The sequence below is a fragment of the Cyclopterus lumpus genome, chromosome 4 (assembly GCF_009769545.1).
Source record: "Cyclopterus lumpus isolate fCycLum1 chromosome 4, fCycLum1.pri, whole genome shotgun sequence".
Lineage (NCBI taxonomy): Eukaryota > Metazoa > Chordata > Actinopteri > Perciformes > Cyclopteridae > Cyclopterus > Cyclopterus lumpus.
This window is the reverse complement of record NC_046969.1, coordinates 20,574,674-20,598,321: the sequence shown is the minus strand read 5'-3', so window position 1 is coordinate 20,598,321 and position 23,648 is coordinate 20,574,674. Positions and strand designations below refer to the sequence as shown.

At 45.0% G+C, this 23,648-nt stretch overlaps 2 protein-coding genes across 2 annotated transcripts in view; both read left to right on the top strand.

The window, feature by feature from the left end:
• The window catches only part of cpamd8 (C3 and PZP like alpha-2-macroglobulin domain containing 8), a 38,186-nt gene extending 17,646 nt beyond the window's left edge, over positions 1-20,540 (top strand). Inside the window, exons 27-44 of the mRNA XM_034531540.1 lie at positions 147-323; positions 1,716-1,797; positions 5,265-5,421; positions 5,594-5,668; positions 7,210-7,375; positions 7,879-7,965; positions 8,116-8,252; positions 8,503-8,658; positions 9,385-9,447; positions 11,060-11,337; positions 11,441-11,528; positions 13,902-13,976; positions 14,155-14,260; positions 14,591-14,701; positions 14,791-15,003; positions 16,515-16,589; positions 18,701-18,902; positions 19,507-20,540. Of these exons, the coding sequence (XP_034387431.1) occupies positions 147-323; positions 1,716-1,797; positions 5,265-5,421; positions 5,594-5,668; positions 7,210-7,375; positions 7,879-7,965; positions 8,116-8,252; positions 8,503-8,658; positions 9,385-9,447; positions 11,060-11,337; positions 11,441-11,528; positions 13,902-13,976; positions 14,155-14,260; positions 14,591-14,701; positions 14,791-15,003; positions 16,515-16,589; positions 18,701-18,902; position 19,507 (2,249 nt within the window). The 3' untranslated portion in view covers positions 19,508-20,540. The remainder of the gene's footprint in view (positions 1-146; positions 324-1,715; positions 1,798-5,264; positions 5,422-5,593; positions 5,669-7,209; positions 7,376-7,878; positions 7,966-8,115; positions 8,253-8,502; positions 8,659-9,384; positions 9,448-11,059; positions 11,338-11,440; positions 11,529-13,901; positions 13,977-14,154; positions 14,261-14,590; positions 14,702-14,790; positions 15,004-16,514; positions 16,590-18,700; positions 18,903-19,506) is intronic.
• Positions 20,541-22,004: 1,464 nt separating this feature from the next.
• Positions 22,005-23,636, top strand: odf3l2b (outer dense fiber of sperm tails 3-like 2b). The gene is made up of 4 exons (XM_034530786.1): positions 22,005-22,044; positions 22,269-22,379; positions 22,765-22,878; positions 23,149-23,636. The coding sequence occupies exons 1-4, from the start codon at positions 22,005-22,007 to the stop codon at positions 23,634-23,636; spliced, it is 753 nt and encodes a 250-aa protein (XP_034386677.1).
• The last annotated feature ends 12 nt before the right edge of the window (positions 23,637-23,648 follow it).

Below are 23,648 nucleotides of genomic sequence, written 5' to 3'. Positions count from 1 at the left end.
TTTTTTATCTGTGCATACATACCACTTATGTAAGAAACCTCTATCTACTACTTCCATTATACTACTCCCTATCTACATCTCTAAAGCCGTAAAGCTCAGATAAGTAAAGCCTACACGTGTGTTGTATGTGTGTGTTTGTGTATCAGGGGATGTGATGGGGCCAACTCTGAATAACCTGGACAAGCTGTTGCGCCTGCCCTTTGGTTGTGGGGAGCAGAACATGATCCACTTTGCCCCCAACGTCTTTGTCCTCAAGTACCTGCAGAAGACCCGGCAGCTCAGCCCTGCGGTTGAGAATGAAGCAACTGACTACCTGCTGCAAGGTAAATGAACTGCAACCTGGTTTACTAACATGTTGCACCCTTATGAAGGTGAGCTCCCCACTAAGCTTTAAAACTAACTATCTATACCTCCTCTTATATGTCTTTTTGTATGGATTTTTACATAATTTGTTCTCCTGATATGCTCACTGTAATGTTTTTTTTTAATAACATGTCCAGTAAAAAGTTTGAAGTATAAAGATATAGCTATCAGGAGTACCAAGAGCTCTTACACTACTTCTTTGGACAAACCTGAATTGGTTGATTCAATATTTGACACTGAGATGAAGGATTGCCTTCCGCACCACAGATTTCACCTGTCTGGCTCCACTGGTGACATAACCGATGACTTCTTTAGCCGCTGCATTTCCCAAACCCCGCAGAACTACCTACAGTTAGCCAACAGCTGTCTAAGCACAGGAAACAAATGCATCAATTAAGCTCTTAGAGGGTATAATAAATCTCAACAATTCAAATCCCTTCTGACTCGACTTTGGGGCAAAGTGACTTAATGCTTAGCAGAAGGAATTTTGTCTAATTGTTGAAGAGTTGAACATTGTTGTTCGGTTTTCTGGAAACTATTGGAGTGGAGTTTACCTTGGATAATGTTTTTTTGCTGGTGGAGCTGTGGATTTCTCGAACAGAGAAGCCTGGACTTTGGATCCTGGATCGGAACATGAAGCTGGTTGTTGTTACTCCGAGTTACCCAGAGCAATCTTTTCTCCACTTAACCCTCCTCGACCTTTTCTCGCATACCGTATCAGCGACAGGCGAAACCGCGGACGGATCGACAGTAAATGAGTTGTGACTGTGAGGAATTCTTAAAATGTGCACGGAGCCTCAGGATCCCAGAAGAATCCCAATGTAAGAATTCGGCTGCTGGGCTGTATAAAGAACAGGACCTAACGTACTATGATTTCCATACTAACCACAACATTTTTTAGTTTTTTATTCACTGCATAAAAGACCAAACAAACGGCCAAAGAAAATCTCAAAGTCAGAGAAATACCACATGTTGAAGTGGTGCTTTTGCTTGTCTTTACACCAGCTGTAAATCGTAGCCCAGAGTTCAGTCTCACCTCGTTGCTTCTCATTTTCTGCCCGAAACTTCAAAGATCACACGTTGGAAGAAGAACCCCTACTTAACACCCTGACACTTTCCTCGGACACTAAAAACAATCTACTATCCGTTCACTCTTCTCTGATGAAGTAACCCCACACACGGTATGTGAGGGTCCTACGAAAGGCTTTGTGAGCGGTTGCAGTGGGAAGAGACGTTTTAAACAAAGCCTCTGCAGTGATGTATAGAGAAAACGTCTGTAACGTCATTTTGAGGAACTATTCGTGCTGAAAGTGCTCTCCTACCACCTCCCCCCATTCTTTATTCTTCTCCAGGCTACCAGAGACAGCTGACCTACAAACGTCAGGATGGATCCTACAGTGCCTTTGGAGAAAGGGATTCCTCTGGCAGTATGTGGTAAGTCATTGTAGGTGTCGCTGTCAAGGTTTACACAACTCATACCAGCCAGTGCTTAGCTGTAGCCACATTCCTCAGCTCTAACCGGGACTTAGGTTGCTTGCCAAAGTTGTTAATCAGAATCTCAGTACTCAAATTAATCTATTCCTGTTGATGTGTTTAAATCACTGGTTAGTGTTTATTTCAGGTTTACACTCCCCGGCTCAGTCTGGCAGGCAGAGCCATCTCATGGTATTTATAAAACTGAAATCAATGCTCTCAATGGGGAGCTCCACTGGTTGCATTTTTGAGGCCCCACGCATACCTCTGCTTGATTTATGAGCTGAGGTGGGTATTATGATATTTAATGGAGCTAACGCTGTGAAACAGCAGGTTACTTAAATGACAGAGAATCATAAACAAACGGCATAATTGGATCCCTGAGGCAGGAAAAGCTGTCAAGATTTGTTTGCAGTTAATCAGGATTGATATCCATGACACTGGACTGAGTGGAAGGAGTGGACCCATGCTGCTTTGGCCCCGCAGACCAGCTTTTGGAGACATTGTTATAAGTTGTCTGTAGCCACTTCCCCAAATGGCTCTCTAGCTTTTTTGTTTTGTACATGGCCGAGCACACAGAAGCCTCCTAATGACTCACTGCCCTGGGTGTAAATGTCAACATTAAACTGCTATGGAAACCAAACTCATCCCGTGATGACTGTGAGAGGATGTGAGGATGTAACAAGCAGCGATTTGGAGTTTTCTTTGGCAAGTGTGGGTTGTGGTGGGGCACAACTTAGAGGGTGAACCTTCGGTTAACCTTCACCGGACACTTTATGAATCCATCAACAACATGTTTGCATCCAAAACTAGCCCAGCTTTTGTTTTGGTTCCAGAGTTCAAGGGTAGCGCGGTGCATTTACTGCATGCTTAAAAGCACCCGTAATGCAGTGTTTATGTATTCCAGCTTGTAAAAAATGTAGCCGAGTGGAAATGGACAGGATCTAATGAAACGATTGAACATAATGACACGGCTGGCAGTGATGGTTTGGTGTGCAGAGCTGGCCATCTCTGGTGCCAAGGCTGTTAACACTGCACAGAGGGGGCTCAAAGTTCACTGACTTCATTTCATTCAGATGCTGAGAGACACGGACGAGGAACGATGGGTCTGACAGTACGTCTTCAACCCCTGTCTCCTATTCATGCTGAACCGAATGAGAACTACCTGCTGTCTGAACACGGAAACACAGACCGACATTGTGGTCTGGTGCATAGGTTTTTAGTGCCAGACTTTCCATCGACTACATTATTTCCCCCACCACTGACCCCGGCTGAAGCCCATTTAACTAAACACAACCTTAGTTTCAACCTCGAGGAATAAAGTCACCTTTTTTAATGTTTCTTCTACAATCGACACAGCATCGTACTGTATACCTCGAACCCTCCTGCCCTTTGAAGCCTTCACCCTCAACTCTCTCACAACCCGATTTATAAATACTCGTCTAACGTGCGTTCTTTCATTTTAGATAACAGAGAAAGGTGAACACACTTTTCAGAAGCGCACTCCCTCCTTCTATAATTATTTGAGTGGGGCAGTTCTTTTTTTTCATTTTCTCTCACATTCTCAGTAGTTGGCTCTACGTGTTGAGGCTGGCATGGCATTTGTGTCTGCCCAAAGACTGATCTGACAGCGTTCGTAGGGTTGGGGGGGGCTGAATACCAGAGATAGAAAGAACTGATATTCTCTGCTGTATTAACCCGATATCTATTTCCAGGCCTGTGTCAAACTGGCAAGCCAATGTCTTTATTTTGCTATAGCTTAGAGCCTTTGTAGGGGTGTGTATTAAATAAATAAATGAAGCCATGTATGATCACCAAATGTTCTGTATTAAGTATTATAGTCACAAAGCAATACTCCACAGACTGCCTGCTAAAGTAATCCTTTTAATTGAAAACATAGACATAACCATGAAAATATAATGGAGACTTGAGCAACCACAGGCACAGAGTTGCGAACAGTTTACTGATGCCTTGATTTAATTTCCCAGTTTGGTTACAATAGCAGCAGCAGCAGCAGCTTCACCAGCCTCAGGGCAGCTGTACCCCTAAACCCCGTCGGTGCCATCCAGTTTAATCTCCATTTACGTGATAGACCGCTGGATGTTTTCCAAAACAGCGCACCGGCAACACAGTTGAAGGCAACCACACTTGAACAGGCGTGGGGAACCAATTCCCGTAGTCCAACTCATAACATTCCCCATTAAGCTTATGAACCTCGGCTTTATCATGGGGCACACCCATGTATTGTCTTCTGTTTGCCTTCAGATCTACCCTTTGAAGTATGGAGCTGGATAAGGGTAGCTCAGAGAGGGAATTTGGAAGTTAAACAACAGAGGAAAGAATAAGGAACGGGGAGAATCGGGAGATGGTGACCCCAGCAATGGGGAGAGTGCTGGAAGTGAGCATGTCTAGTGCTTCCTTCCTTCCCCAAACTACATCATATTTACACTCTCCAGTACCTTTCCCTGGCACTAACCTTTAAAGCCAGTGACACAATATTACTTAACATTATAAAAATTCCAACAGGCTTGCGGCTTCATCCTTAGTTTTGCCTCCAGGGAGGAATAACATCCAGGTTCCAGACGGGGAAGATTTAGTGTTTCGCTTTAAGAGAGTTAAGAAGTTCTTTTTTACCTTCTCATCCCCCCTGGTACTAGAAACTATATTTACTTTCATGGGAGGCAGCTTTCCTCATCCTATAAGTCCGTTGTGGTCAGGGGTGCTGTAATGGAATGACTTGCTGTCGCTGGGGAGTTGTCGGCCAAAGACTTCAGCTTTCGACCACGATCGGGAGGTCTGTTGTTTATGGACGAGTGTGTGTTTATTAGCTCAGCCGTGTCCCACAGGCCTGACCTTGGCCTCTCCACGTGGTCCCCCTGGTCCTTCTCCACCCTCGGCCCACTAAAACCACGACTCATAAACTTCCAGTTGCACTCCCAGGCCAGCCAGATTCACAACCATCGTCCCTGGGATCCGTGTTTGTGTAAGTCGCCGAATGCTTTTGGGGAAACTCCAACATACATGCAGGGAGATATACTCGATTGGGCTGTGTGAGATTTCACATACTCAAGAGCACAGCTGCCACATCCTGTAGTGGTGATCAAACCCCACCGCACCCTTCTACCGCCCCTCCTCACTTCTTTTCCATTTCCTCAGATACGTCTATACATATCAGCCCTATCTTTGACAAAAGCATCCCTCTATCTACAGTCTTCTCTACCAGCCCCTGTTGACAGATTGAAAGAGTGTGACTGGTTGGGAAACTTCTCACTCTGTTGAAAAAGTGATTGCAGTCAAACACTTCATAGTTTTGGGGGAATTTGTCAGCACATTTGTCAGCGTCTGAAGATCTATCTCCTCTCTTATCTCCTTCCCCTCAGCTGTCTTTAACGGTCTCACCCCTCCACCTCCATCTCTTCTCCCTCTAGGTTGACGGCATTTGTGCTGAAGTCCTTTGCTCAGTCTCGGGGTTTCATCTTCATTGACCCCGAGGAGCTTCGCGCCGCCAAGTCCTGGCTGATCAAACATCAGCGAGATGATGGCTCCTTCCCCGCCATGGGACGCATCCTCAACAAAGACCTGCAGGTAGGCGTGTGTCTTGGTGGGGTTGAAAGGAAAGGAACAGCGTTGGCATTTTCAAATTCAATTCCAGCCCCGTATGCTACATGATTTAATGGAATTTGGTAAAATATCCCATAGACTTCTGTGAGTTCCACAAAATAGAGGTGCTTATGCTAATGTTTGCTTTGGTCCACAGGGAGGGATCCATGGGAAGATCTCACTTACAGCGTATGTGGTAGCAGCTCTCCTGGAGACCGGGATAACCACAGAGGTAAGCAGCCCAACAGAAAAGCATATCACCTGCAGTCACTCTATCACGGCCACTTATCAGTGTTGAGCTTCACAGTGTTTAATGTACTTTTAACAAGAACTGTAAAAAAAAAAAAAAGGACCCAATTAAGATGTTCCACTTTGCCTGATCTGGTCCCCTACAGCAGATGCAGGGGTGTAAAAATGGATTCACGATGTCAGCCGGTTAAACTGTCCCACATACTCTTCCTACCAGCCGGCTGTGAGGCTTCTCACAGGTCGTGTGTGGACGTATCTCTGCATTCCTGATATTTTGTGAAGATGGATATGCTGGCAGTCAGCCTTCTCATATTTGTCATGCCCCAGTGCCGCTAATCTAATATCTAATCACATTTTGGACTACATCAAAAGATTTGGTCCGACGAGCAGAGACAATTAAGCTCCGTGAAAGACACCTCGGTTGCATTCCTGTCTTGTTTCTTCATTTTTTGACTTGTTGCCCTACTTTTCTCTTTCTCTTTTGTTATTGCCTTGCGTAGCATTAATCACTAAAAGACATGAGAAAGGGGAAGAGTTACAACATAATTCTGGTGAAATCCTCCTCAGCATGTATTGAATACTCTGGCAAAATGAAAGCCTCTGTGCCTCTGATCGTTTTTGTCTTTGTTCTCCATTTGTCCAAATAGTTTACTCTTTATTTAGCATTTCCTCCTGCTATCTTCCCTCCCTCCATCTATCTCTCCTTCTCTTCTATCTATCCCAAAGGGATAGAGTCTGATAACAACTGATACAAACTGGAAAAGTATCCTTCACATCAAAGCAGAACCTTCACCCCCCCTTCAATTTCACTTAATTAAAAGATGACTGCTGCAATTACAGTGAGTGGCTCTGGAGGCCTATCATCTCAGGGATGAGAGGGAAGGTCACATCTGCATGAGATGAAAGTCAACTATTTAATGGCCAAAATGAATGTTTATTCAATAACTGCATCTGAGTGGAGGAGGCGGTTGTGAGTTTGAGCGGAGAGGTGATGATGGTGACGATGATGCGTGTGTGTCTACGTGCGTACTCTCGTACCTGCTGGTGTGTGCACGTAGAGGGCATACTTTTTGACAGTTATGATGTAGGAAATCAATGTACTTTTCCCATTCTTGACAATTTTAAAGATGAACACTTCACAAACGGTGACTACAAACCACCATTCACAATGTTCTGAGAGTCACTCCTTTATTTCACGTGTCTTGCATTGCAGGACAGCTCCCATCAACACCACGGTCAAAAATCTGAAATAATGTATTTATATATGTTGGTACCTCCATAATAGAGCAGAATTTAAGTTACGTATTGAATGCCGAATCACTTTTACATTTACAGCTTTGAACAACAATGTATCTCCAGTTGGAGAAGAAACGTACATCAATGTTCATCTGCTTGCAAATATGCTACAAAATGGACTAAATTCAGAACATTCTGACAAAAAATGACACTGTTAAAAAAGTAAACCTCGGCCATTTCTTCTAAGCTATTGTTCACTTATGTTCACTTATGTCCTGTCTGATCCAGGAAGAGAAAGTGGCAGTGACCAAAGCCAAGGATTTCCTGGAGAGCAACACCTACTCTGCAGACGACCCGTACACCACGGCCCTGTCTGCGTACGCCTTGGCTCTGCTGCGCAGCCCGTACGCCCCTCTGGCCTTGCGCCGCCTCAACCACATGGCCATCATACAAGGTACCGCCTCCCTGTGAGAAACACAGTCAGCAAGTCACTGACCAGAAGAAAATATATAGTTGATGACTTTGCATCTTTGCGACAGCATCACCGTTACACCAATACAGGTTTACAGTGAAAGCCTCCTGCCCTGAGGCTACTTACAGCAGATATAGGACAGAAGTGAGTGAAAGAAGAAGCTGCTGCAGCAGCAGGAGTTGAATCCGCCGCTCCCTTTCCCCTCTGCTACTTATCTCAATGTTGGTTTTCCTGTGGCCATTTCCTTTCTTTTCCTCTCGACTAAAACTGGCTGCACGTGTTAGCAGATTTGACAGAAAAGAAAACACTCTTTCCTGATCACGATGATTTTATTCCCCACGTACATAATGAAGGCACAGGGCTTGGTTGCGTAACTGCTGAAAGATTTCAAAAGAGAATTTGGATTTTGATACAATGAGTCATATGATACTGGATGCCGTCCCTGCGCTCTCTTTGTCTTTATCTCACTGTGTTTGTCCTCGTAGATGGACTCACCCACTGGAGTCTGACCGGCAGCACAATGACAGATGAGGACACTTTCATGGGCTTCAGCGATGGCCTCTCTCAGTCAGGTATACTTATTTCTACCTACCTGAGACCTTAATATTAGCTATTCCTGCATCCTGCCATCCCCTTGTCCAACCACACAGATCTGATATTGTCTGATTCTCCCAAATAAAATGCAGAATCCCAATAAGCATCTGATTCTCGTCTGTTCCCAGTGGTGTCAGCAGAGGTGGAGATGACAGCATACGGACTTCTGACCTACACCCTCCTGGGGGATGTGGCTTCTGCCCTGCCTGTGGTCAAATGGCTCTCCCAGCAGAGGAATGCCCTGGGTGGCTTCTCTTCCACACAGGTAGACCTTTTGTCGTTTGGCTCAGCGGCTTGTAACGCCATCATTCCAAGATCTAAACAAATAAAAATAAAGAATCCTAATTAAAGAAATGACAATGAAAGTAAGAAGAATAAATTCAGTTGACTCTTTTTTGATAACGCAGCAGTTAGTGTTTAAGTACTGTCTTTGGTAAAGGTGATGTCACTGAAAATGAGCTGTTGCTTCTAAAGATAAAATCTAATGTATTGATCCCAAAACAACCCCTGTGCAGGACACGTGTGTAGCTCTGCAGGCTCTGTCAGAGTATGCCATCCTGTCCTATGTAGGAGGGGTCAACCTCACAATCTCACTGGCCTCCACCAACCTCGACTTCCAGGAGACCTTTGAACTCAACAGGGACAACCAGAAGCTCCTTCAGAGTGCCAAGGTAACCACATCCAATGGAAACAGTGAATCCTCGATGTTTTTCTTGTGCAGATGAAGCACGACAATCGATCCGCTACGCTGCGGTTTTTAGATTTATCGCTTTATTTTAGAAAAAACACTCGGCGCGCAAATGCAACAGAGAAACTTTTCCCTCTTTATTGTAGCGATTGACGAGCAACTACTTACCAGAGACACTCTCTGGCATCAAACATTAATCTCTCTCTCTATGTCCGTCTGTTTAGTGGCCAGGACCCTTTTACACTGCCAAACCAAACCAGGCTTAACTGCACTGGGTTTCCCAGAAGCACCTTGTCGGTCTGTTGATTTTAAAATGGTGTTTTATTGGCCTGTTTGCCCACGCATTACACATTTAACAGTGTGGGCACGCACCTCCTTGACCAGGGCACTGTGGCATCAGGTCAGGTCAGTGTGCGCGTGTGTGTGTGTGTGTGTGTTAAGTGCTCCAACAGACACCCAGAGTGGTTCAGGTGAGAGTGCAGTACGTTCTCTCTGCTGGGCATGTTCCTCTACTGTGATTAGTGGTGTCAGCTTAATTGGGGGCAATTAAGGCCTGCTGGTTAGTAGCCAGGGAACCACTAGTGGCAGTGCAGCAGCCTACAGCATTCATTCACTTGATAAATGACTCATTCACCTCTCCCTCCCCCCTCTGACTCTCTTTGTTTCTCTTCTTTCTCCTGTCTCTCTCTCACTCTCTCTCTCTTTGCAGATCCCCAGTATCCCCACAGGCCTCTTTGTCAGCGCTAAAGGGGAAGGCTGCTGTCTCTTGCAGGTATTGTGGTACACGAAACACGCTCACAAGAATCGAAACATTTGCCGTCTTGAACGTTGTCCAAAGAGGGAACCGTAATGCTCGGCTTACTTCATCAGCTCACAAGGATCTGCCGGTACAGTGGTCCCATAATGCCTAAATTCCTCCCTTAAATGGGAGTAATCTGGTAGAGTTTAGCCAGTTGTTTTGGAATGTGTTGATCGTTCCTGTTGATTACTGTGGACAGGATGCTGTTTACTTCCTACCTGGTCACAGACAAACAAAAAGCTCTTTCATGAACCCAATCATTCTCCTCCCTATTTGTTGGATGGCATTCTGTCCTCTCTTCTTATTATCTGTGTTTAAGCTGGGGTTTTTTCCGGCTTTAAAACCAAACAAGGCACGACTGAAAGAGCAAAAGGTGATCAAAAGTGTTTACAATCCCAATTTCAAAAACCTGCATGTGAGATATGACGGAGCCAGCTACAGCAGCGGATGTTGTGCTCCACTGGGCAGCAACCTGAAACGTCTTCCAACTCGTTCTCCTCAACACGCCTCTCACCCTCTCTACTTTCCCTCCATCCGCACCTCTCCGTGCATCAACACGGCCCTCTGACAGCCCCTCAGGCCAGCAGCACCTGGGCTCTAATGAAATACTAGAGTGGGGCAATCAAAGAGACCTGCCTGTGTGTGCGTGTGTGTGTGTGTGTGTGTGTTTTTGTATGTTGTCCTTTGCCCTTTATTATTTAGTAGCTTTGCAAAGTTTTTAAATCAAAGCATTGAGTTGAGATAGCGGTCTACTGATAGCATGCCTTGTGCCAAGTGAATATCATTTGTGGTTTCCACTTTAAAGCGCTGCCTTTTTTTTCCGACTTTGTAGTCTTTTCAAGGCCAGAGGTCTTTAATATTTGAACTCCATTAAGTAGCTTGTTTCCAAAAGATGATGCCAAAAGTATTGTTTTCCTTGGCCAACAAATGAAAACCTGCAGATATTATGACAAACTATCACCTGATTTGATGCACAGTATGTCTGCTTGCGATTGCTCATATCCTCATATGAAAAAGTTAAGCTGCGACCTATAGGGTGGATAATAGAAGTGTACTAGCTCAAAACCTATTATCCTAAATACAAAGGGAAATATTAACTTAAAGACTAACTCTATAGCCATGCTCGTGGCCCTGTGAGGCTATATTTAGGCAACCTCTGGGCACCAAATTGCATGGCAATCCGTGGTCGAGAGTTGTTGAGACATTTCACTAAAGTCAAAATCTTCAACACAGTAAGGTCAGTAGGATTCATCCTCTAGGGACTGTAACTGTCTGGCATTTCATGGCAATTTAAGCAGTTGTTGCAATAATTCAGCAGACCAAAACGGTAAACCAACAGACCAACCAACAGACCAACTGGGCCATCCTTAGGCTAAAGTAACTTCCCAATACAGGGATTGCAAAACACAAAACAACTCCTTTCAAAGTTATATTTGTAATGTGGTGTTTTTTTTAAACAGCAAATTGCATTACCAGGATTACAAAGCCTGTCCATCTTTTTTTTTCTTCCTTTCCAGCATATAAAGTCTTAATTTCATACCCATCCTTCTTAAAAACCCTTCCACTGCTCTTTGTGTGTCTGTAGATTGATGTGTCTTACAACCTACCTGACCCAGTGTCCAAGCCAGCCTTCCAGCTCAAGGTTGACTTGAAAGAGCCTTTTCAGGAGCGACGCCTGCATCCCCCCTCCTCCTCCTCCTCCTCCTCCTCCTCGTCTTCCCGTCAACCTTCCTCTCGCACCCGGAGCCGCGCTGACAACCGCTCTGAGCTTAACAGGAAGCGTCGGTCGCCCATTGATGACGACGACCCAGCCGCCCACCAGGACAAAATGGACATCCACATCTCTTTAGAAGTTTGTGCCAGGTAAAACGCAACAACTACACACAGGGAAAGAAGCTGGCGTCGCACACAAATGCACAACTCTGCTTCTAATCATTTCCCTCCTGACCCCAAACTCTCTGTGTAGGTGGCTCCACTCAGGATCGTCCAACATGGCCGTCATAGATGTTCCCATGATTTCCGGTTTCCGAGCAGATGTTGAAAGTCTCGAGAGGGTACGTAATCACATTAATATTCACGTGGCTCACAGATTGTTCGACGGGCAGTGGAAGTAGTCGGGTAAGTGCCCAAAGTGAGAGGCAGGTGGAAAGAGAGACAGACGCGTCCACATCTGGAGGCCATTTGACGAAAAAGCAGTATGTCATGGAATTCATCAGACTCCTCCGGCTTCCTTTGCTGACTCCTTTGCAAACCGCGGGCTCACGTGTACACTGACACAGGATGCTCCTTTAACATACAGCACAGATACGTTACATGTGGACATTTTTACTGTGGTACATCGGTGGGTGTTGCGTGAATATTTATCGGAGGAGAAAGCGTCGAGCGATTACCTGACATGATCTCCATCGTCAAATGGCCAGAACAGCTCCTGAAGACTTCCTTCAGAGGAGGCAGGCCCTTCTTAGTGCTGCGTGTTACGCACGTGTGTGTCCATGTGCTTGTATGTGTCATAGGCAAGGGGAAGATCATTACGGTGAGGGTCCTTTTTTATGGTGTTCTTTGGGGGTTTTGGGATAAGAGAAAGACCAGCCGGCTCAGATCCCGTAGAGTTACAACGTCTCTAGGGTGAAAGGTCATTGGGCCTCTCTGGGCCAAACACACACACACACACGCACAAACAACAGAGGGAAGAGACCAGATAAACTATAATAACCAAGAGGACTGCAGGAGTAGCAGATGTAAGGATGGATGGGTGATTTGAGGAATGGTTCTGCTGATGGAGAGCGAGAGAAGGAGATGATTCATTTAAGGGCTGAATCCAGGTCAGAGTTATAGGGTCTCAGTCTGCAGGCTTCCACCTCTAAAAGAGCCACCTCTCTGGCTACCTGGGGAGATGTTAAACACGCACGCACATGCATACATACACACGTGTACTCCTGTGAGTGTGTCAGTTGAGGCTGACCCAAGTTGTAGTGGCTAACAAGCTCAGTTTACACCACTGCTGGCCTCCCTTGGAGTTTTACTGCTGCCTGCCCGACTGCCACTTACATTCCTCAATTTATGGTGGCAAGCTTGGCTTCTACAGTCATGTCTAGTTGCTTTCATGGACGCCGTAGTCATGAATGATGTTGGATGACTGACTGGGAGCTACTGCAGCCATTGCCTCTCATCACCCAATATAATGAGCGTTGTCTAACGATCCAGACCACACTGTGGGTATAACATTTGAGCTAAGGGAGTTCACTGGCAATGTGTAGTTGCTTGATAGACACAAACAATACTTTCCTAAACAGAGAGACCAGTTGAGGTAGTGTGTGTGTGTGTGTGTGTGTGTGTGTGTGTGTGTGTGTGTGTGTGTGTGTGTGTGTCGCGCTGGCGCCAGCTCAGGCTGAGCACCTCATAAACCCCCGCTGTCCAAAGGCTGCCACCTTTGACAGAATGAAAAATCGGCCCTTGGGGGGAATTGACTCTATGCACACACTCAAATTAGCAGTAAACATCTTCCCTATTCCTCATTAATGCACTCATATTTACTAGATATGGTCATGCATGTCTGACTCAATTATACATTCATCCACAAGGTTCACAAAAATACCGGAGACTCTCTAAAGTACTAAACACTGATTAGGCCATCTCAGAGGAAAGCGATGATTTCTTGCTGTTTATTTAAACTAATGAAGGCCTAAAGCCAATTCCATGATTGGCAACCTGTACATTTTCCACCCCGCAGTCATGTGATGGGCAAGTACATATGGCTTGAATTCCACTCGCGGCCCCGGGAGAGCACATTAAAATGCAAGCTGCAAGCGCTACCTTCGTCAACCCAGATATATCTCCTCTCAGTGAATCATAACCCCTGGTTAGCATGAGACGGAGCTGTCCAGTCCGCTGTGGTGCTGATTACTATTGTCCATGTCTATGACTACTAGTTGTCCATTAATGTTGGAATCAAGTGTCCAGCTGGCTTAACTATAAGCCATGTGTTCTTTGTCCATTAATGGTCCTTTTGTACTCTTAATCACCTCCAGGCTGAAGTCTTTTCAGCATCAGCCGCAGCGTTTACTGGATCCAGATAGGCATAATGCATGAGAGAGAGATATACATTTGGCTCATTTTCAATGTGTATGCATTAATGGTGCATTCTTGGGAAATAAAGAGGATGTTGCCGTGTGACAAAGTTTAGGTGGTTAAAATGGTAAGGTTACTAGGTTACAGGGTAATACTAGAAGCACCTGAGAGGAGGGCTAAGTATTTAAAAAGATATGTTCCACTAAACCAAGGACATAAACACACACATACCCAACAAAATGTCTGAACAAATTCCAGCAATAAACTAGGTCAGAATCTTCAAGTCTGAATCTGCGCGGATATTCTTGAATCCAGTTGTGTGTGTTTTTTTTAACATTTTCTTGTGTCTTACTCAACAGCTGCTGATGGACAAGCGAGTGGGTCTGAAGAGATATGAGCTGAATGGAAGAAAAGTGTTGTTCTACTTTGATGAGGTGAGTTTAATCCGAGTTCCTCCGTGTCGTGTCTTTCAGAGCTCATTTCAAAGAATAGTGGAGATGGTGGATGAAGAGATGGTTACTCGCCAGGGTTTGTGTCTGTGTAAAAGTGTCTCTGGGTGATTTTTTTTAATAATAATAATATTTTCTTTCTGTGTTTGTCACCCCTTCTTAGATCCCCAGCCAGTGTATGACATGTGTGGCTTTTCAAGCTATCAGGGAGTACATTGTGGGCAAGACGGCACCTGTTCCGGTCAAGATCTATGACTACTATGAACCAGGTGTGCATCTCATGAATATTTTAAGCGCTGCTTTTTTGTTGTTGTTGCCATTTTCACCTTTATTTGACAGTGTAGAAATGGGGATGACATGCAACAAAGGTCACAAGGTCGTAATCAACTGGGCCTCGACGTCACTCTTATATGGAATGTGCTTTAAAGATTTAAAAAGCAGAGAAACTTAGAAACTCACCAAGCTACGAGGCGGCTTCTTTTTTATGGAAATTTGATATTCTTCTCTCAAGTTTATGACCTAGTTATGGTGAGCGTCATCATTGTTTTATGTGTGTGGATGTGTGAACGTGCTGGTGTGGGTCTGTGCTTTTCATGCAGCCTTTGAGGCCACCCGGTTTTACAACGTTAGCGAGAGCAGTCCGCTGGCACGCGAGCTGTGTGATGGACCCACTTGCAATGAGGTGGAAAGTTCGACCAATCAGTGGATAGGTGAGACTCATGCTACGCTTCTAATGGTTCACAAAGACAACCCACTTTCATCAGCCTTCTGAAAACACTTTTGTTTTCTTCCCCTGCAGGTTTTGTGCAGGCGAACCAGTGCAACAATGTGTTCGGCTGTCTGCAGGAGGAGCAGTTTGAACGTTGCACTTGCTACAGGGACTGTGGTTACGACGACGAGCCGGTCTGTGGGTCGGACGGCCAGCTCTACCAGAACCAGTGTCAGATGGAGGTGTTTGCCTGTCGAAATGGGACACGCATCAAGCAGGTTCCGCTGTCCCAGTGTCCTCACAGTAAGTCACCTGGACTTCGGCCTTACGACTACCGAGGCTCCATAATTCACTCGTGCTGCTACAGAACATGGTTCAAGTCCTCTCAACCTCCACCCACATCTCAGATGTGTTCAAGGTTTTAAATAGGTCTTTTCTGGTTGGAGAAACAGTCGACCAATCGGGCGTCACCTTCCGACAGAGTTCGCTAACTTCTTGGTAGCTACATTTGTTGAAAGTAGCGGATAAGATGGACTCATCAGTTGTAAGCCCACGTACAGAACTCTTAAATCTACACATGTCTTTGATCAACGTGAACGATGTTAACTGCTCCCAGCATCCATTGTGGCCGCTGCTGATTGGTTAGGACAAAACAAAACAAAACAAGAAATTGGCTAACATGAACAAAACGTCGGGCTGAATGAATGAAGGGAAACACACAAAAGGCAATTGAGCCTGATTATCATGCTAATGCTACTTGACTTGGATGGAAATAATTGCTCAGATGTCTGCGTTTCACTTTATTTTGAAACTTTTGTGCACCCAAGAGCAGCTCCTATCAACCGTGCACTGTTACAATAGGTGGGCTGTAACTCACAGACACTGACAGTATGTGCTAGAACTTTTCCTCCCTTTGGAAGAAACAAGTATGTGTCTGTTTGAGTTATTGGATACAGTCAGTTGGCTATAACTAAAGTCTGTGTGTGTGTGTGTGTGTGTGTGTGCGCGCGTATTTGTGTGTGTGGTAATGTGCACGAATCTCTGTGTGTCGGTTTGCACGTGCATGTGTGTGTGTGTGTGTGTGTGTGTGTGTGTGTGCGTGTGTGCGTGTGTGTGTGCGATCTAAGCTGTAGAAACAGCTGTTCAGGTGTTGAGCTGATTACTGGAGGAGTTTTCTGAGGAGAGCTACCCGTCGTGCCCCCCTTCCCCCCACCACCCCCACACACCCTCTTTTGCTCTCTGCTGTATTACAGGGCTCTCTCCAAATGACAGAGTGCTTTTGTCCAGCCCTTTGAAATCCTTGTCACATTCCTTTCCGACGCGCAGCCCAACAACAAAGGAGCCTTCATGTTGTGGAGCAGATTGGGAAAAAGGCATAGACAAAACTTTGGTGGGAAAAGCCCTCAGTTTGTGCCAAGTGGTTCATGCTGTAGATTATCAAAAGGATTTTTTGTTTAGAGCTCCCTGACGTTGTTTGTTTGTGTATGGTTGTGCGGGGGAGATTCCTGCCGCCATTCCCCTGTTGTGAAAAGGAAAAAGATACAATTTGTTTCCACACACGGTCCCCCCCGGCCATAGTTTGGCCCCCGCTATTTTTGGAAAGATTTTAATGCAGCCTTCTGTTGAGACTGAGTGTACATCATTGTTTTGCCAAGAAGTGTTGCTCAGTGGACTGGATAATGCATCTGGGCAGTATTTAGATTATGCAACACTGAAACTCTGTTGAATTCATTACGAGTGTTTTAAGTGCTGTGGAGGCCACAAAAATGTGAATAATCTAACGTGTGTGTGTTTGTATGTGTTTGCATTTCCAGCGGAGACCAGGGTGGAGGACCGGCAACCAATCACCAACCAGGAAACTGAGCAGCCCTCGGCGCCTGTACACACAGGTACCTTCATCTACCACACCTCCCTCCATATACACTGCTTTGCATCCACCTCTCTTTCGCTCCAACCTTCCCTTCATCTGCCTGCTAAGCTGTCCCCGGCAGCAGGGGCAGCTCTATATCTTTTCTACACTACCTTTTACTTCTTCCCTCGTCTGATGTCTGAAGGTTACAGCTTTGATTGATCTAGGAATGTAACGTGATTTTGCATCCATTAAAAGTCAATCTGGGCTTATGTTAGCTGAATATAAATGTCGAGGGTCGAGATTTCAGGCATTTCTTTGGTAAATTGCGTGTGTTTTTTTTGTAAGGTGGAGAAAGGGAGTTCACAAGGGCAGAAGGAAGAAAGAGTGAGAGACAAAGAGATGAAAGGTTTTTGGGGCGGGATGTAAAACTGAGAGTGTGTGGGGGGGGGGGGGGGGGTTAAAGAGGGATGAGCGGCAGACGAGATGAAAGAAGAAAGAGAAAAAACAAACAAAAAAGAGCAAGCTGGAGAGAGAAATGATGAGAAGAAAGTCGAGGGAAGCAACTCCGTAGGTGGTGTGTGTTGCAGCACATTCCCCCCCGACACCACACCGTGTCTACAATCGGTGTGATAAATAGGTGGATAGGTTTCACACTGCAGGCTTGATTGTTGCTCTGCCATGAGCTTAGATCAGCTGCCACTTCCCGAGAGGCAGCCAGAGAATTCCTGATAGGATGTTTGGCTGCGTGCGGCGGGGAGGATGTAGCTGTGTTGTATTTGGCAACACAAACATGAAAAAGGCACTGCAAGTCATTCACACGTTGCAGACGTGTACATGCTGTACATGCATGCTGTACATGCATGTACAGCATGCATGTACATGTACAGCATTACATGTGGTGAATATGTGTTGCTCTGTGAATGTTGTTTACAGTTGTGTACAGGTGTGTGTGTGTGGGTGTGTCTCTGCGTGTACGTGTGTGCGTGTGTGTTGTGTGTGTGATGTGGCACGGCCTGCACTGACTTGTTTCCCAGCCTGCAGCTCCCGGTAGCTGCAGCTCACAAAGCTGCTCTCAGCCAAAGGTCTCTGTAGTACAAAAGCTAACGCTTCACACTCACCACAGGAATGCTGTTATGCACTCACACACACACATATGTATACATATATATATGTAGACACACATAGTGCACGCTTATACAGGCAAATACAGACACACAGACACACAAACACGCACACACACACACACACACACACCTTGATTTTGATAACTCAGGGGTGATTAGATTGAATAAGTACTGTAAGAACACTGTCAGTGTAAACCATTATAATGTTGACGACATGCCCGCTAAGTGCACTGAGAGTGTGATGGGTGAAGGCGGGCTGGTGCCAAGGAGCCGACAGTTTCCACTGGAACGGTGGAGGAAGCTGAAGCTCTGGAATTAGCTTCCCTGTGCAGACTTGTCTTATTAGTGAACTTGTACCAGAAGACAACATACATAATAACGGACACACAGGCTTTCATGTTCCTTCATGTGAATGCGTTTTAGTCACTTTTAAATTCCCTCTTGAAGAATCAAATGTTTACATATTCTTTGTGTGTGTGTGTACGTGTGTTCAGACCTCTACATAAAGTCCAGTGTGTCCCACTTACACTTACTTTGAAGATGGGAAATGTAATTAAAGTGGACTCATAGTTCATTGTCAGAGTAAACATTTAATAAACCTATACTCTCATCCAAAAGAGTGAGTCTGTAGTAGCATGCTATGCAAAGATACAACATTTTGAGCAGGGAGGGCCCTCTACTGTCTGCGATGGGGTATTGCAGCAAGACCTTCAGATGTACAGGATGTTAAAAGTGTCTTGTGGTTCTGTTCACATCCGGTGTTGATCACCAGAAAGGTTCTTGTTCTTGTTCTTGTCCTCCTCCTCCTCCTTTACTGCATTGCTATGTTTCTTTGCGCGCAACAACCACCTGCAGATCAGTGGAATAGTACAAAACTCCAAAGCGTACCTTTACGTCTCCATGACGCCCAGTTATTCATACATTTATGATACACTACATTCAGATATTGGGATGAACCATTCAATAGCCTCTCTACCAACTCATATTTGGTTTAATGTGCCCCCCCCCCCCCTGATCTCCCCAGGTGAAGAGGAGCAGGGGTCCATGGCAGAGGTGTCCTACTACTCCTATGAATACGACCCCGATTCTGAGCCCTTCCCTGCTGACGCAGAGGGAGGCGACCTCTTCCACCTCCCTGAAGGTGGGGAGGTTGTAAAACAGAAGGTGCTCCTGCCAGCAGATACCCAGCTTCCCACACTGGACACAAAAAACACCCCTGAGCGATGGTAGGAGCTGCTCCAACGATTGTCTGTTTTCTTTTTTTTTTAACGTTTGGCAATGTTTGTAGTGTGTTTAGCCTCGAGCTGAAAGGATATACTGGTGTTAATCTATTTCTGTATGTTTCTTTTTGTCAAAAGACCAAAACCAACAATGCATCGGTCTCTCAATACTTGCCTGAGTTCCTCACCCTGTCGGTCGCGTTCAGCCCCAACCTAAATATATAAAAAATAGGGTCAAATACAATTTCTTTGTAAGTTATTGACTGTTTTAATACATCACAGGAGTAAATACAATAGTGCATTTATTGGGGACTATTTTCAGCCATGGATAAACTACACTGCCTGTCTGAACTCGGTCAGGAGTACACTTTAATTTAACAGCAGCCAGACATTAATCCAGTATACTCCACTCTTTACATAGAAAATGTGTTGTTTGCTGCTTTATTAGTTCTCTGAATGTCATATAGAGAACCTTGAAAGACCTTTTGCTTTTAGGCCAGTGATGTAACCGCTCCATAGGTCCTACTAGATTTATAGTGTTAGGTGAAATGAGTGTTAAACGTGTATAGCCTTAAAATTAAAGTTTGTTTGGTTTTCTTGTCGTCCACAGAAACGCCCACAGAGTGAAGCCATGCCCACCTCCAAATTGTACATTATTTGTGAATATGCTAGTGAATGGAAAGAGAAGAGAGACTTGGGACCTGCTCGGCCTGAAGGGAAGAGACGATGGAGTCTGGAGAACGAGAGTGTGTTTTCGCCGTCAGATCGTTTTGAATGGGGACCGTGTGGATGCATTTCTACATTTGTGTGTGTGGTTGGATGCGATTTATGTCCTCCAGACTTTTATTCTTCTTCCTCCAGACTACTGGTCACCAATAGGCACCATAGCGTCTTTGTTATTCACTGTACTGCCTTTATAATCACTAGAAGAAATAATCAAGTATTTATGTTTGTAATTACACCTGACTTTAAGCAAAATATTTTCTTATATTTTCTATCTGTGGTATTTATTTGTAGCTAGAGGTCATATCATTTTTTTTATTTTTTTTTGTCATTGCCCGCCCTATACGGTCTACTTTCTTCCCTTGTGGTTCTTTGAGTTCAAACAAAAGATACATGCTGTCAAAGGCTTTTATTTCTCCTTTCATAGCAAGCTTTAACCCAATTATTGAAATGTTTGATGAAATTTCTGTGCTGGTACCCTGCTGGAAAAAGACATATGCTAACCATATGCTTTATAGAAACATAAGCTCAAATGTTTTTCATAAAAATAAAAATACACCCTCTTTTGGGCTTTTTGCCTTTATTAGACAGTACCGGAAAGATTGACCGGAAACAAAGAAAGAGAAAGGGACTGACATGTAACACACACCAGCTGAAACGTTTCTGAAACTGTCGCACCGAGACACCAACATCATCTACTCTCAAGTCGCCTTTCACCTTACCTACCTTGAGATATGATTGTACAGTTCATAAGCTATTTTTTGTTTTTGTTAAATTTTGATTCGTGAAGCAATCAACTTAAAAAAATCAACAATGAAGTTTTGAAATTTCTGTAAATGTACCAAATTTGATTCAATGTAGCCCCTATTCATATCAAAACTTGTGCTTTTTAAAACAAACGAGAATAAAATGTGTATACAATCCGAGGTCTTGTTGCCTTGCTACACTCTCAAATACCTTTGATTATCTCCTGTTACCTTTTAGCACATCTCTGCAGATGGAGGTGCAGTTCATTTCCATTTGAGAGTCTAGTTAAAGTCTGGAGAACATTTCCTGTCAGCTGTATCGAGACCCTGCTGTTCCTCTGCGTTGATAACTGACCCCGCGACCCCTGGCGAGCTTTTTTTGTTGTTGTGTCTGTGCCGTCCACGTCTCTCGGTTTGGATGTGCACCCCACTAACATGCTATTTGTGAAACAGCCAACAACAGATTCGGGTTACCCGAGCAGCGGCCCGGAGAGAGTTAGAGCCCGTTAAAGTTTAATGTTTGTTTTCTGCACATGTCACTTGTCGACCCTCTCAGTTACTGTGGCCTCTGGCAACGGGGGGGGGGGGCTGTAAACGTGTCCGTCACATCCCAACTACAAATCATCACTGGTGGAGATCAAAGAGGGCTAAACTGTTACCAGTCAGGTAACTGGTTTGCCCTTTAAGATGAAGAAGAGAAACCAGAGGGTCGCCTGACAAAGGAAGGGAGTCGGCCTGTAACTGCTCCAGGTGTGCTGCCCGTTCAGGTTCAACTGGAGGCAAAAGTTATGGAAGTTCACAAACACTGGACCCTTCTCCGATGCTCTGAGCAGATGCTGTAGGCTTTACCCCCCCCCCCCCCCCCCCCCCCCCCCCAAGTCCAGAAGGAAAAACGTTCCTGCAGCGACAACACGCCAGCAGTGCGGGGGACCAGGCCGTAGCAAACTATCCACAGCAGTCTCCGTGGCAACTGCATGCATGGCTGAAGAGTGATATTGCTTCTCCACACTGCGATGAGCAGAAAGAGTGAAAGGAGAAAGGAGGGAGAGGGGGATCTTGGTTTCATGGTTTGCAGGGGGAGCTAGCATTACATGAGAGTGAATCGGAGTGATGACATTGTTCCTGAGTACCAGCTGAGTGCACCTATACATCAACCTCTGTGGAGGAAGGGCTATTGATGCGTCTCAGCCACCACAGGTGGACAAAGGGACAAACAGGCAGATGGATAAAAACCCTATCCGTTGTAGAGTCTGCTCTGCTGTTGGCACTTTAATATCTATCATGCATCTCAGGTTTCCTGATCGTTTCAGAGGAAATTAGCGATCGATTCTGGACCATCAACTCGGGCATAGCGCCGCTCGATCCTGGAGAACATCTGAAGAAAGACCACCAGGAGTGAGGCGCTCCTCAAACGACTGAATTTCCAAGTATGCAGTCTGCCACATTGCTGGCTAAAAAGGGGAATTATCTGTGGTAAGGTGCAAATCACATTGCTATTTGACAGGTTTTTTTTTTTTTTTTACTTATAGAATTGTCAATCGATATTTCTTCAGCCAGCTGACATGCTGTATGAATGTTTTGATAGTATCTTTACCACTGAGGGACTGCTGAAGTATCCGTCACCCCTACAAAGAGTCAAATGGAGAACAAATACCCATTAATAGCGGGGAGAGAAAAAGGTAAGTTAAAAAAAATTAAATATAGAAATACTGATGATGAAAATCCATTTGTATAACCCTAAAGCGACTTGAGCAGACGAGAGGATTTCTCAGTGTGCAGACTTGTCAGGACTCGCTCCTCTCTGTGAAAAAATGCTCCCGCTTGCTCTTCACGTGCACATGTTTAATGTTTAATGGCGTATAATGTGTGTGTACGTACGTCTGTTAATTCCCCACGTCTCTAGGACCAGGGCCCGGGCGCTATGGGCTTCCTCCCACCATTGGATTCATGGGCCATGACTTCACCAAGCAAACTAGCCCCGCTTATTCTTTCCATGGCAGGATGAGTGACACTAGTGAGTTTTTCCTGTTTTTTTTTACTTTTAGGTTATCATAAAGCTTCATAGCTGCAGAGAAAACATGTATTATTCATGTAATAAAACACTTTGAAACTGTCCAACAGCCATACATATTTTCAAGAATACACAGAAACATTACAATACATTTTTTGTCAGCAATATTTCTTAATGTGATCATCTTTTCAGAAGGATTTAACATCCTTAAATTCGCCACATGACCCAAGTCAAACGATATCTCCTCAGTGATGTAATGTTAAATTAAAGCCTGTAGGGGGAGACAACGCTTCATAAATCTGTAGTTATTCTAGTTCATGTTTGGACCATTGCATGATCTAACCAAACTGACAGAGCAGATAGTATATATTGTTTACTTTCCCTGCAGTGTATTGTGTAGACTCAAGCCCAGGGCCACAGTATCACATTGATGCAAAAATGACTCGTTTCGGAAGGGATGGCACACCTGCATACTCGATGTTGGGCCGAGTGAAAACACAGAGTAAGTTCCACTTCATAATAGGCAAATACGTGTCATTTTGAGTGCACATTTCAAATATGTTGTAATACTGCATCTTAAACCAAGACCAAACTCACTGCTCCATTATTGTGAAAGGTTGAACCGTTGTACAAAAACATTTGTTTTTGACACAACTTCTACAGATCCAGTGTCAGCTGTTACAACTGAAAATCTGAACAACAATGAGTATGCACTCGACCATATGTCGTTGAGTTGACGGTTTGTATTATTCAACTGTTTTCTGTTCACCAGAGGAGCTATTCCAGACACCTGGACCGGGTGCATACAGCCCTGAGAAAACCCCACCATGCAACCTCCAGCGCAGACCACCGTCTTACACAATGGGCTCTCGTTCACAATACCGGGGTGTCGACTCAGTACCGGCTCCTAACAAGTACTGTCTCCCTCCGCTCATGGGCCCTCAAGTCCCAAACAAGCAAGCCAGCGCAAGTTACACCATGTCAGGTAGTTACAGCACAGGGGGACCCTCTGTGGATTTAGCCCAGACGCCAGGGCCTTGCAGGTACAACAGTACGGACCCAAGTGTTTATCTACCCAGAAAGCCGGCCTTTTCCATGCTGGGACGTCACGGCTTACCCAGAGATGGCACCAACAAACCCGGTCCTGGAACTTATGATCCAGAGAAAGTGACAGTTCACAAGGCTCGGGCACCAGCCTACTCCCTGGGCATCAGACACTCGGAATTTGTTACTCCACTAGTTGTCGATGTTTCTGACTGACCATAAATCACA

What these genes read in the sequence shown, in the direction of transcription:
- odf3l2b (XM_034530786.1), top strand. Translation starts at nt 22,005, where the DNA reads ATGGAGAACAAATACCCATTAATAGCGGGGAGAGAAAAAG. An exon ending in TGGCAGGATGAGTGACACTA is followed by an intron (nt 22,380 to 22,764) that starts GTGAGTTTTTCC and finishes CTTTCCCTGCAG; the next exon opens with TGTATTGTGTAGACTCAAGC. An exon ending in GGGCCGAGTGAAAACACAGA is followed by an intron (nt 22,879 to 23,148) that starts GTAAGTTCCACT and finishes TCTGTTCACCAG; the next exon opens with AGGAGCTATTCCAGACACCT.